Genomic DNA, 14,749 nt, shown 5'->3' with positions numbered 1-14,749 from the left:
ATCCTGAAATATTATTCTGCTCATTTCTCACTACCTCTCTTTTCAGTGGGAGATAATGCAGGACGCGCTTGAAACCATTTGAAGTGACTAAAGGTTTTGAGGGGTGGTTACTTCAGAAAAATTGGCATTTCAGAAAGACGTGTTCTTCCCTCGATCTCTGTTGATGTTTGAAGTCTTCAAAGTGTTGCTATGATCAGAGAAAAACATTTCTTGTGAAATAGTTCTCTCCAAGAATGCAGCGATTTGAGACTGGCTGGCTGTGGATTCAGATCGTCTGTTCTAGAAGAAGCAGTTTTCACAGAATTTGCTTCAGGCTGAGGTCTGGGGCTTGAAAGATTTACTGTCAGTTCAGAATATGTAAATATAAAATTAACCTGGCTTTAAAATAAGCTTCAAAGTCATTCCAAAATGCAGTATTTCTTAAGTTCTGCTTAGGCAGTACACTTTATAGTCCGCATTGCTCAGCAGTGACCCCATGCACGGTTTGTAGATTCTTCTTGCTGCCATTACGTGTGATTACATGTAAAATGGGTGCGAGGAGGGAGGACTGTCTGTTTTCTCAGTCAGTTGGTTTATTGTTTCCAGTCTACTTTTTGTGTAGAAAATTGTAGCTAAATATTTATCTCAAGGTGCTGAAGGTTTGACTTCAAAAGAAGTGTTAGTACCTACTGAACACTTCTGTGTGCTGCAAGGACGCTGAATGATTCTCATTAATTATCTCACTTCTTAAACTGTCCTTGCAAATATGGTTACTATCATCTCTTTTACACATGTGAAAACTGAGGCTTAAGGAGGTGACATAATCTGGCCAGTTTGGGTCTTAAGTGTCTGAGGCTGAACACTTTTGATGAAGAGCCCAGCTGCCTTCACCTTCATAAGTCTCCCGTTTGAAAAAGCCTGACTAGGTTCCTTTCTACTCCAGACTTAGAGAAAAAGTCAGTAAAAAAACATTCAACAAATAATGACAGGGGATTCTCTTGCAACCTTGGCTATAGAAATTTTCCAGGTGCAACAAACGATAGGTGATGCCCATATTTCCAACCTAAGATCCCAAGAAGGTCTAGGGAAAAACCACTGTGTCGCTTAAACAGCTAATTGCTTGTGTCACTGGCACTTGCTACAAGTACAGAATGTAGGTATTATAAAAAAGCAAACAAACAGGACAGCGCCAGGTTAGGGTCAGTCTTACCCCATTTAGGGAAAACATGTGGAGACACAAGAAAATAAGGCCTTAGATGTTAGATTTCTAACTTGTGTGCTGATCTAACAAGTGACTTCCTTTCCCCTCAGCTTGGTTTCCCCACATATATATGAGTGGTTGGAATATTGGAATCCTGTGTGATTCAGTTCTTTTGTGATCCAGGAACCCCTTCTTAGGAAATGCACATGTAAAATTTTGCATATCATTTGGGGGTTTCATGAGCCCCTAAAGTCTCTAGGGGTTTCTAGACTTTGATTAGAACCCCCTGAATTGATTTGCATTTCATTTTAGTTCATGAACAGCAAAATTCTGTGGCTGTGCTGTATGAAGCACTTTTGTATTTAAAACCCTATGATAGGGGCACCTGGGTGGCTCAGTGGCTGAGTGTCTGCCTTTGGCTCAGGTGGTGATCCTAAGGTCCTGGGATTGAGTCCCTCATCGGGCTCCCCAGAGGGAGCCTGCTTCTCCCTCTGCCTATGTCTCTGCCTCTCTCTCTGTCTCTCGGTGTTCTCATGAATGAACAAATAAATAAAATCCTAAAAAAAAAAAAAAAACTCTATGATACACACTTGGTGGACTTTTGGTGGATTGGTGCTGTTTAAAGCACGTTTGTTCCACATTCTGGGGTATATGGAGGCGACAGGTTATACTGAGTTGATTAGAATTTCTGAAGTGGCAGCAGTGAAGCTGGGAGAAGAGTGGACTTGGCCTGTCAGACCTCGCTAATGTGGAAACTTTCTTAAATCTTTCAGTTTCTTCTTTTGTGAAAGGAATGAAGACTGTCATATGACTATGTGGCATTTAAGCAAAATGCCAGACGATGAGTCCTGTAGATAAACTGATGAATGGGAATGAGCCTGGCGAATGTTCATCATGTTTGCTTGTTGCTCAACTACAGCTTGGAGGATCGTAGAGGCTTATGGGTTCTTAGGAGGCACGGACCTGGCAAGTCAGAGAAACTGACCCTTGGTGAAAAAGTTCACGTGTAAGGAGAATCCATGGGATCTGGGGAGGCCACCTGAGAAAGGGAAATGAACTTGAAAATTGATACTGCTAAGGGAGGAAGTTGCGCTTAACATTTTTTGGAAAGTCAGAAGTATTCATTGGACCTGTGATCTCCAAAAGTCTAGAGGAGCAGCGGAGAGGGTCTTGTGATGAAGGACACCTCCATCTGATAAATCTGACATCTAATCAGTGTTACCATACAGTTAGACTAGAATTCATTAATTAAAGCTGTGCTTGGAGCACTTACCCATTTGTTCACTTCTTTCTATGTTACAGACAGGCATACAAACTTTTGGAGGGAGATGTATTTCATTTTTGCATGAGCCACATCCAGCAGGTTTCTGTGGCTGTTTGAGTTGTCTGGAGATCTTGGTATTTCTACTTCTGCTGTCTCCATTTCTTGAGCAACAGTTCTGTCCAGTGTCTTGGGTTTGGAAGAATTAAGTCTGTTTTACTCTTCTTGAAGATTAATTTCAATTTTCTTTTTACAAATTGTTATAATTCATGCATATTTTAAGCCACTTATGAAACTCCAGTCTTGTTCATGTCCAGTAAATAATGACTCTGTTTTGTTCTGTTCTTCTTTTCAGATCGAAGAGTTTCGAAGGCTGAGGACACATGTTAAGGGGGCAGAACTTGTGGAAGGCTGTGATGGGATTTTGGGAGACAATTTTAGACCTACTCAGCCACTTAGTGACAGAGTCATTAGAGCTGCCTTTCAGTAGTCAAAGAGAACAGGAACAAGACTGTCTTCATCTGGGTATGTGCAGATTATGTAAGGAAATGGGGCTCACAATTACATATACCTGTCATGCCAGAGTTATTCTCACAGTGATCCTGATAATTTAGCAGTATGAATGTACTTCATTTTGATAAAAGTGATGACACATTCTCAAGCCCTATTAATTACCAGTCAGGTGGCTTTAAAAGTTTCATGCAGTGTTGATAAAGAACCTACAATCCTTACGTTTTCCTACCAGAGCAGCCTTTAATTCTCATTTTGCTTTAATACTGGCCTTTATATGGTAGGGAGCCCCAAGGCAGAGAGGCAGCCCCTCTTTATTCAAGGTAAAGAGGTAAAGTCTTTGTTAGTACTCACCCCTGAAATGGCAGCGGTCACCTCCTGATGATTGAGGAACATAAGGAACATAAAGAAAGCCACTGGAGCCTCAGAGCTGACCCCTGTCTAATGCAGATTCGATCTATCTTCTTTATTAGGGTAGGTGAGGGTAGATCTGACATGTATTAAAATCCTTGTCCAACGGAAGTGTTTTTATTTGATCAAGAAGCACTTATTAGGTATGTGAGTATGGTACGTTTCTTTATTGACTGAAATATGATCTCTGCATTTTAATATATTGAATTCAATATATGTATACCTTCTCCCTAAAGAGCTAACAAAATAAAACACCACAGACATGGGAAAGATCAAATACGAATAAATGACTGGAAAATGAAATACTGGATTATTTCTTTACCTTGTGAATTGCCTAAGAGTGCATATAGGTCAGCACACATAGCTGGCCACCCACTGCTTTCCACTAGAGGAAAGCATCTGTTGGAAGTTACATAGGTATACAGGACAGAGCTTGGACTTGGTTTAATGGGTCTTGGTGAGTATGAGCTCACATACTGTATGAGTGGAACAGTATAGACTAGGAGTCACAGATGAATAGAAATCTCTGGCCTTGAGAGACTCACAGTCTCTTGAGCTAGACAGTTGACATGGGAATTTTAAAAGGTGACCATTTTGTCCATGTGTTCCCCAATCCATTTTTCTTGCTTCTCTATTATTACTATACCATATATACCCAGTACTCCATCCAAACTGTCTTTTTTTTTTCATATGAATGTGCTTTGCTCATTCAGTCCTTCCCACCCCTTTTATTGCCTGTTAAAATCTTTGCTACCCTGTAGGCCCAACTCAAATACAGTTCTCAGCATGAATTCTCTTCTTCTCCCTTAAATTGTACCTCTCTAATCACACTGTCTCTTCCATTTAGCTATTTGTGTATTTCTTTCTGTGTTACGGTCAAGCTTTTAAAGGGTTGAAATCTGTAACTTTGAATCTGTCATGACACATCACACTTTGTGTCTTGAGTGTCTGCTGGTCAATTAGAAATTCTTCAGAGCTACACATAGTGTCTGTCAGCCAGCCACTGCTGGTCATTCCCTGACTCTCCATTTCTGAGCTAGCCAGTATGGTTCTTCCTCTTCAGATTTTGGAGATGGTGGGCAGCCCTGGTGGCTCGGCGGTTTAGCGCCACCTTCAGCCCAGGGTGTGATCCTGGGAGACCCAGGATCGAGTCCCATGTCAGCCTCCCTGCATGGAGCCTGCTTCTCCCTCTACCTGTGTCTCTGCCTCTCTCTCTCTCTCTCTATGTCTCTCATGAATGAATAAATAAAATCTTAAAAAAAAAAAAAAGATTTTGGAGATGGTGAGGGCCAGGCAAAGTTGCTTTGGTATGAATGAGAAGGGACTTTTAGTAATTCATATGTGGTAACGACAGAGAATCCAAGACTACTTTAAGCTAAGCCTTATAATGGAAGAACCAAATAATAAAATTATATTTGACCAAAAATCATTACTTGGTTGTGTGATTGGTTCGGGGTATCCAACGGTCAGAAGGACAGTTAAGGTCTCTGCTCTCAGAAAACGTAGAATCTAATGTGGGGAGCCTGACCATGGAAAAATAAATACTTCCAAAGCATTACAGCTACAACTTAGAATGAGAAGAACAAAAATATGCAGTGAATGAGATTTCAGCTAGAGGGAATGTCTTTTGCAAAGATCCTGAGGGGCTATGCCCTGTAGAGGAGGTAAGAATTTGATGCATTGAGGTCAATGGGAAGCTCCTGTGAGTGTGGGATGTAGTAATCAAAGAGCCCGGGCTCTTATCTTGGAGGCCCTGTGAGCCACATTAAGGCATCTTTATTTTGCCATTAGTGCATTGAGAACCTATAAAGACTTCTGCTCTGGGGAGTGGCCTGATCTCATGTACGTTTTTAGTAGATCACAGTAGCTTTGGAATGAACAGATTGGATTATAATGGGCCAGGAGCAGGAGTAGGGAGATATTTTAGAAGTTTGTTGGGTAGCCAAGATGAAAGACAGAGAAGCTCAGATGTCAGAATAGGAGTGGTGGAGATGGGGAAAAGTTAAAATATGTTAAATAGACATTGAAAGTGATATTTAGGGGTGCCTAGGTGGCTCAGTCAGTTAAGCATCTGCCTCAGGTCATGACCCCGGGTCCACGGATTGAGCCCTGTGTTGGGCTCCCTGCTGAGCTCCCTCTGTAAGCTCCCCACCTCAAGCTCCCCCGGCTTGTATTCTTTCTCTTTGTCAAATAAATAAAATCTCTCTCTCTTTTTTTTTTTTTTTTAAAGAAAAAGTGATACCTAGTTGACAAATTGGATGATGGCAGAGAGGGATGGAAATCTCAGAGATAACCTCTGGGATTTGGGGGCTTTAGAAACTGTGTGGATGAAGTGCCATCATTGAATGACAGCAGGAAAGTGGGAGGAGACTTTTGGAAAGTTAAAGAGTTGAGTTGGAGGTTATTGAATGAGAGATGTCTGTCAATTAGTGGACCCATCATGCAGCCAGCTGGAATTTCAAAAGTGGAGATCAGAAAGGAGGTCTGAACTGAATCTGGGAGTCATTGGCATGGAGATTATATATACATGTGTCATGTTCTAATGCTGCATGGGACCATCTCATTAAGCATTCACAAAATTTAATGTGAGACTTTATAGATAAGTTAATGGAAGCATGGAGAAGTTAGATCACTGGCCAAAATAATGCAGTCATAGAGCAGTAGAGCTGGAAATTGGACCCAGGCAGCCTGACTGGTAGAGCCCTTTTTCTTATCCACTGCCTGGCACAGGCCAGAGAGCATCAGCATGCTGACGGTGAGGTTGGTGTGATACGGGGGCATGCGTGTTGGCAACAGGCTGAAGTTGAGTGGGAAGGGAGGATGGGAAGAACCCTGCGATGACAGCTGTTGATGAGCTGGGTGGTAGGAGAGCAGAAGGCTGCAGCAGTGAGGGGGATAGGGAATTGAGGGACACTTTTCTTTCTTTTTTTAATTTAAAGATTTTAAAAATTTTATTCATGAGAGAGAGAGAGGCAGAGACATAGGCAGAGGGAGAAGACAGAGGCAGAGACAGAGGGAGAGAAGGCAGAGACATCAGGCTCCCTCAGAGACATCAGGCTCCCCGAGGGAGCCTGATGTGGGACTCAATCCCAGGATCCTGAGCCAAAGACAGAAGCTCAACCACTGAGCCACCCAGGCATCCCAGGACACTTCTTTTTGAAAAAACCCCACTAGCACTTGTCTGTATGTTGGGGTAATGAGCCAGTAGAGATGGGAAGTGATGAAGGTGCCATTTCTCAGAGAGATTAATCCTAGCAGTGAAGTCTCTAAAGACTTGGAAGGGGACAATCTGAAACATCTTGCTGGGTCAGTTGGAATAGCATGCACCTCTTGATCTGGGGATCTTGAGATGAGCCCCACATTGGGTGTAGAGATTACTAAAAAAGAAAGGCAACAAAATCCTGAGCAAATGTTAAGACTGCCTTTGTTATGAGAATGGTCACCTTCTGGGCTGTACTAGGAAGGGAAACGGGGTGGTTTATGGATTTAGTATTTCCATTACTTGCTTTTATTATTTCAGGAAGAATGGGGCTACAGCTAGGAGAGGTGACAGGAGGAGACAAGGGGGAGAGGGTGGGCTTGCAGTAGTGACCCAGTAGACCCAGTAGGAGGGGCAGGCGGGGAGGTGCAGTGAGGTTTGGTGAATGTGAATTTATTAATTCCTCCAGTCTGGGTTTAGTGTACTCTGTGAATATCAGTAACTGTAAATGACACTTTTTATGAAATCAGATTATTATCTTGAATTTTTGATCTATATCTAGTCCTAGACCAGAGTTGCCTTTCTCCAACTATCTAAATAACCATCACTCTTTTCTTTCTCTCCCACACATGCACACAGACTGAAATGTTGTGTTGGTGAGATGATGTGTATTTCAGATGCCTCATATTCTTTGTATGATAGGAAGATAGTGTATAATTTTTCAAAGCTTTAAATTATGATCTAGGTCTTTTAAAAGGAGGAAGGATTTGTGTCCTTACCGTGGTGCCTGAGGTAACTTAAAAGGGGTCACTTTCCCCCAAATTTCCTAAGAACGATGCAGGAATTCTTTCAAAGGCAACTCCAGTTCTGACTTCATCCTTCTATGAACACATTTTTTGACCCTTTTATCTTGAAATGTGTAATACAAATCTAGTCATAGTTCTACATAAAAATTATATTGGGAAATCAGACTTATGGATGTGTGCTTTTTATTTGATATTTAATAATGCCCTAAGGCAGGTAATTCAAATTTTTATTAAAGTGAAATGATTTGACAGTCAGACTTTGAGTTTAATGCATGAATGTTTCATTTAAGCTCTTGGAACTCAAAAGGAAAAAAAAAATTCTGGTGGTTCTCTAAAAAAATGTTTAAAATAATTCAGATTTATTTTAGCTATGTCTTACTAAAATAACTTTAGTTTTTGGACTTAAAATGACTTTTTTTTCCCCTTTTTTTGCATGACATGTCTAGACATCTGGAGGACTTTGATAACCAAGACTTATTATTTCCATGAATAATCTGTGACTTTTTATATTACCATTTAAGAAGTGTGAAGTAAGGTTTTATACTTGTTTAAAGAACTAGGACATAACCCATCCAGGTGCTAGAAATTATTTAGTTTGGCAGCACTAGTTCAGATTTCTGGGAGCTAATGGACATGAAATGATCCTTTACCCATTGAATTTTCTGTGTGAAAACCAAATCTTAATAATAACAAACAAAAAACAAGTCCAAAATTTTGGTCCAGTTTATTTGTTACTCTCGGTATCTGAATATTGGTACTTATGTTCTGATGACATGATTACTTGCCTGTTTGTTTCATGAAGTATTAGCCCATTATTTAAAGCTTTTCTGACTGTTCAAAGACTTATCTGTTTCCCCTGTAACTCAAATATTGTTAAGCTGAACATGTGTACAGTAACTATACTTGATTATAATTATTTATTTTCTGTAAAACCAATGCCACGGGGCTCTTTAAATAGTTTCCTTTCTTCCCCTCTTAAAAGGGGGGAAAAAATCTAAGTATGCCCCCAAGTAAATTTGGGGAAAAAAATAAAACAGTAAAGGAAGAAGAAAAAAGAGGGTTATTAACTAAACAGCTCTGATAGATCCCTTTGTTAGGCTTGCCCTCATTTTTCTTTTTGGGTCTTTGAAGCCATCCTTGACTGTGTTGAACTCTCCCCACCCCCCTAATATACTTTTGCAATTAAAACTTTTTTTAGCTTTAATAACGCTATCGCAAGCATCAGTTTCTTATCTGTTCTCTTTTATAACCTAAAGAGTTACAGGTTAGAAAAGGATAAGGCATTCTAGAAAAGGAGGGGGGGAGAGTGTCAACTCTGAATGACCAAGTAGGGAAAAGCTATTATCCTTCCCAAACAAATGGAAAGCTCAAAGCCATATTTTCAGTCAATAGAACTTGGACTTTCCCTCACTCTAATAATTTAACTTGATGCACAGCATTAGGGTGAGAAATGAAAACTCGATGGATATAGCTGTTTTCTATTTACTGTATCATATAGAATTTCTTGAAAATGGAATGGATTTCCTAAAGGATTTCAAAATGATTTCAGGAAAAGGCCAAAATATCAAGGGTGCTCAACGTATTATATTATGTTTTGATTATGTGATATAAAAATTGTTATTAACCCAAGAAGGAAAAACATCAAAGTTATATAGGCATTTCTTCAAGATTACTCAACAAGGAAAATAATCACCACTTCTATATTTTTCCTTTTTTTTTTTTTAATGTTTTAGAAATGTTAATGATTTATTGTGGATAAAAATTGCAGAATGATTTAGTTTTTTTCTCCCTCTGAATTCAAACAAAATTGTTTTTGGGAAGAAGAAAAGAGAACATTTTATTTGTAGTCATGGGTCAACCTGTATGTTCAACATTCATATATCTGATATCTTAAATATGGTAGGTTTCACGATTTTAAACCTAGAGGCTATATTTTTCATAAGAAAACTACCAAGAGCAGGTTATCTTCTTTAAACATTTTCTCTTATGCCTTTGGCATCATGCCTTTGGTGCTCATTTTTGGATAATTTCCTCAAATCAATTTTTTAGCTTGACTAGTTATTAAGAAAACTAGTTCTTAAGAAAACCATATTCATAAAGAGGCACTCATTTCCATTTCCTCCTCGTTTATTTGCTGTCTATTCTCTCAAGTTTCTCTTTTTTTCATGATGAAGTTTACAGAGATTTAGGAAAGCAGTCATCCTCAACCTGGGGAAGTATAAAAGTTCAGCACTCAAATGGACCTTCATGGAGGCCACTTACTGTTAAGAGTCCTCACAGCTCAGCCTGAGGCATGCTCTCTTTATAGGTCTTATCCATACCTACAGTTTCTATTCCCACCAAATGCAGATGACCCATGCATTTATAGGCCAAGACTAGGTCTCTGTATTAAGTTCTAGTGTTAAATACATATGACTTTTTCTTTGGATGTGTCAGAGACATCTTAAACTCAGTATATAAAAGAGTGAATTTATGATCTTGCTCCACAGAACTGGCTCTTTTCCAGTTTTCTTAGAAACACAAGTAATACTTGACAACTCTTTTCCTCACCTCACCTCACATTTCCAGTTTATCATCTGGTTTTGAGATTTGCCTTCTGATAACTCCCAAATCTGTCTCTGTGTCTCCATCCCCAACATCACATCCCATGAAGTTAGCCCTGTCTCTCACATAGACTGACACAAGAGCATCCCCCCTCTCTTCTACATAGGATTATTTTTTAAAGATTTATAAAAATAAAAGACCTGGAAGATGTGGTGAAGTCAAACTTGTCTGTTAGCTGTGCTTGGTTGAAAAGAATACTGAATCCACCTATGAGTATAGGGGGATGGAGTGCTATGACTAATTGGCAGCATCTGCCATTGGAGTTTGATGATGGTATTGTAGTTTGTTATTGCCATCCATAATGAAAGTTACTCTTCTTGGCATCTGATTGAAATGTCCACTCTTAAGGTGCAGAGTCTCCTGAAAATGGGGTTTGGAAAACCTATCTGCATTAGATCTACTGATACTTAATATAGAAGCATGAGAGAATGACTGAAGTCTTCTTTTTTTTAAATTTTTATTTATTTATGATAGTCACACACACAGAGAGAGAGAGAGAGAGGCAGAGACATAGGCAGAGGGAGAAGCAGGCTCCATGCACCGGGAGCCCGACGTGGGATTCGATCCCGGGTCTCCAGGATCGCGCCCCGGGCCAAAGGCAGGCGCTAAACCGCTGCACCACCCAGGGATACCTGAAGTCTTCTTTTTAATATTTTCATTTCTTTATGCAATAGTTATGGTCCTGATGATTATATATAGCAAATTTCTTACATTGTAGCTAAACCTAGGGAATCTGAAATCTCAGCATGGAAATGAAATGGCATGAGGGTGAGGAAAGAATTATGGCATGATGATGTGGAGGAATCTACCCCAGACCTCTTTATTAGGGATAAAAGCCATCTCTTGAAGAAGGGAAAAGGGTAAAATAGAGAAGAAACCATGCAAGAGAAAGTTGGATATTGACATGACCCTCAAAGGGTGAGAAACAAGGATACCCAGGTGGCTCAGTGATTGAGTATCTGCCTTTGGCTGAGGGCATGATCCCAGAGTCCTGGGATTGAGTCCTACATCAGGCTCCCCATAGGGAGCATGATTCTTCCTCTGCCTATGTCTCTGCCTCTCTGTCTCTCTGTCTCTCATGAATAAATAAATAAAATCTTTTTTAAAAAATGTGAGAAACAACATATTTTAAAATATTTCTAGTAAAAATTTGCCATAAAAAGTTATTCATTTAACTGCAAGGTCTTGGATGTGTGTGTGTGTGTGTGTGTGTCTAAGTTTGCCTTATTTTTTTTTTGGCTATTTCAGTTTTAATTGGACAAACAGTACGGTTAAAACTTGTTTTGGTAACATATAAAGCTAAATAATCTAGATAATACCCAGTACCTTGGGCAGAACCTGATGTCTTTCTTAGGTGATGGGGAAGTTTCTCCAGTCAAGAAATTTGCCACTAGGTTGGTAACACATTCTCAAAATAAATTAGTTGTTAAAACAAGAAAACCACATTGGTTTTGTATAAGTCCATTTTCTATTACAATGTTTCTTTAACCCCCTTCAAAATTTCTGCATTTTTGTACTTTCAGTGGTTAGACACTCCTAAAGGTCTTTAGGGCTTGTCTACAGAAAATCTTTTTAGGACATCTTGGAAACACGGAGTTGAACTGAACCTTAATAAATTGCTTAATCCAGTCAGTCAACTGCCGGAAGAAGTCTTCAACTCAGTTATTTCAGATAGTTGGTCTCCTCATCTATATAAAGAAGCAAGCAAACCTTTGTTGTTGGAGAATATCTACTTCAGATTTTTTTTTTACTTCTGTATAATGCAAAAAGGGAAAAAAAACTCCTTATGAAATAGTCTCTCTATAACGTATTAACTGAATTTGGAATGCCATTTTGATACTAAAATTTTTATGGCTTGCCATAAATAAGTATTTTTTTGTTAATGTAACTAATTATATTCCAAGATTTGTATTTCTCTTCTTTTGGCAGCGTGTGAGAATTCCTATAACTTTTATGCTGCAGAGAAACTCATCTCGTTTTTTACAGATGTGAATGTTCATTCTGATTTTGGTACAACTAATGATTCTCTAATGGTATCTTTTCTTTAAAGAATGATTATATTTAGTGGGTTCCAACAATAAAATCACTGTAATGAGGAATAAAAGATTGTAAATAAGAATAACAATGTTATTAATCATCTAAATTAGTCAGTTATGGCACATTCCTGTACCTGAAATATTTCCATAGGAAATAATGCTAAAATCCACATTTACTTATAATTAGACATAATACAAACCTTCTCTCATTATAATAGTTGCCCAAATCCCAATTCAACTTAATTTCATTGACTTTGATTTCTAGACTAAAAGCATTAAGCTTGAACTAGTGAAAAATGTATAATATGTGCATTCAATTAAGAAGTAATTAGATACTCAATCACCCTTACAACACACCAGGGATTAGAGAAGAAGAAAGAAAAATGTGACTCACTGTAGTGTATAAAAGTTTTGTTAATTGGTTTACTGCTAATTGAGATTGAGAAAGTGTCAAAGTATCATAACATAGGTTTACTACTGAACAACCTTAAAAGCTAAGTTTAATATTTTATGATACTCTGATGCAGAATAATGTAGAAATTACCAAGCTGTATGATTTATCTTAGAGTTCTGATTAAAGTTTATGTATTCATTCTAAGTTACACATAATAGTGAGTAGTGGGAAGAAAAAGAGTGAGTGCTTTGTTATAGTTTGGACACGATGCTGTATTTTATGTCATTTAATCCCCACAAGGATCCTGTGAGGCCTGTGTTTTGATTGACATGTTAGAGATAAACTGAGGCTGAGAGAAGTTGAGTAACATACTCAAGGTCATAGTAAAGTGCAGAGCAGGGATTCAGACCCAGGTAGGTTTCACTGCAAACCCGGAGCTCTTGTCACTACAACCACATTTCAAATAACAAAGGGCAGAAAGTCATGTAGTCCTTGTATATATTTGCCTCCTTATCTTTTTCAGATAATTTCCTGGAAATGAGATTTCTGGGAAGAAAGGACACATATGTTTTCATATTTGGCAACATATTGCTAAATACAGGGTTATGATAATAAGGGTTATGCTAATGATGGAGGCTGGCTGGATCCCTGAGGACCCAGAGTGGCTCCTGCAGGACCAGCCAACCTAGTTTTTGGCTTAGCGCAGGATAGAAATCAAACTCGAGCCAAGAAGAAGTGAGAGCAGAGTATATTGGAGAAAGATTAAGTGCAGATTCACACGGAGTATCTGGGAAACTGGAAAAGGAGAAGAGAGGAGAGTGAATCTCATCTTTGCTTGGGGCCTGGGGTTTTTACTGGGGATTGTGGTCCAGTGCACATGTCTTCCCCGGCATCCAGGAACAAAGATGAGTGTTCAGGTGTCCCCCTTTAGTCCTGAATGCCCTGGAACCAGGGCTCTTGGTGAATCAGTGGTCTTGGAAAACGTTCATGATGACCCTGCTTGGTCACTCCTAAGATGTTATCTATTGTGCTGGAAGACTCCAAAGAAATCCCTAACTCCTTGACCTCTGCAAGGGTAGCATACATTAACTGTGTAGTGGGCAGGGGGAAGTATAGGGCTTAGTAAGAATAAAAGCAGGACAAGAGAAAAAAAATGCAGGTTTTTTTTGGTCCCTTTATGTATATCTGTATGTATGCTTGCACCACTGATTAAATATTTTATAGAAGGTCTTTCTGCCATTTTTTTTTAAATCACTCATATACTTTCTACCTCCTCCTCATCTTTTTCTTCCTCAATTTCTTGAAATGTGTTCATCTCCATCTACCTCTTGAAATTGCTGTGGCAAGACTCACCTTTGATTTCTTTCTTTTTCTGTTCATTGTTCCCATGTTTCTTAATGATACACGTTCATGACAGAAACTTCAAACAATATAGAACAAAATAAAGAAGCAGCAGCGATTTCTCAAACCCTCCTGTCAGTGACAGCTGTCACGAGCTCTGGGGTGCATGTGGAGGCCCCATTGCATAGTGGGGATGTTTCAGGTTCCATTTTGACTCCACCAAATTAGTGTGTGATCTTGGAAAAGTTACTAATTTCTCTAAGTTATTTTTTTTCATCAATTAAAAGATGTCCATAAGTACCTCATAGTGTGATTGTGAAGGTAAAATGAGAGGATATAATGTGCTTAACATGTTTTTGGTCTACATTGTAAGTATTCAGTGAAGACTTAGTCTTTTTTTTTTTTTTGTCTTTTCGGTCTCTCTTTATACATTTATCTCCTATGGATATGTAGACATATAAAGTTCCCATAAGGAACTAAGGCTATTTTTCTTTTTCTTTTATTTTTTCTTAGAGATTTTATTTTATTTTTATGTAATCTCTATACCCAGCATGGGGCTTGAACTTAGAACCCTGAGATCAAGAGTCACATGTTCTATCGACTGAGCCAGGCAGGCAGCCTGGAGAATCTGGTCATCGTCATCGTTGTTGTTGTTCCTAAGTAGGCCTACATCCAGTGCGGGGTTTGAACTCACAACCCTGAGATCAAGAGTTGCATGCCCTACCAATTGAGCCAGGCAGGTGCCCCAGGCTGTTTTTGTATCTGCTTACTAATGTATCTTTTTATGCCATTGAGTAGATCTATGCCATACTTATAAATGATTACCTTTTAAATAAGTTACCTTTAAGAATGTACCAAAATTTTACTGAGCTGTTCCTCTATTATTATACATTTAGGTTACTTACAGTATTTGATATCATCAATGCTACTGTGGTTGATTTATGAATCTATTTCCTTAAAATTCTTAGTAATGAGATTACTGCGTCAGAGAGTTTCAATTATAGTGT

General features: G+C 38.9%; 1 protein-coding gene across 1 annotated transcript in view; it reads left to right on the top strand.

The window, feature by feature from the left end:
• The window catches only part of CA8 (carbonic anhydrase 8), an 86,360-nt gene that overhangs the window by 61,802 nt on the left and 9,809 nt on the right, over positions 1 to 14,749 (top strand). Inside the window, exon 8 of the mRNA XM_038579375.1 lies at positions 2,797 to 2,966. Within this exon, the coding sequence (XP_038435303.1) occupies positions 2,797 to 2,931 (135 nt within the window). The 3' untranslated portion in view covers positions 2,932 to 2,966. The remainder of the gene's footprint in view (positions 1 to 2,796; positions 2,967 to 14,749) is intronic.

This window comes from Canis lupus, chromosome 29 (genome assembly GCF_011100685.1).
Source record: "Canis lupus familiaris isolate Mischka breed German Shepherd chromosome 29, alternate assembly UU_Cfam_GSD_1.0, whole genome shotgun sequence".
Taxonomy (NCBI): domain Eukaryota; kingdom Metazoa; phylum Chordata; class Mammalia; order Carnivora; family Canidae; genus Canis; species Canis lupus.
Note: the sequence above shows the minus strand (reverse complement) of the source record. Positions and strands in the feature narration are given on the sequence as shown.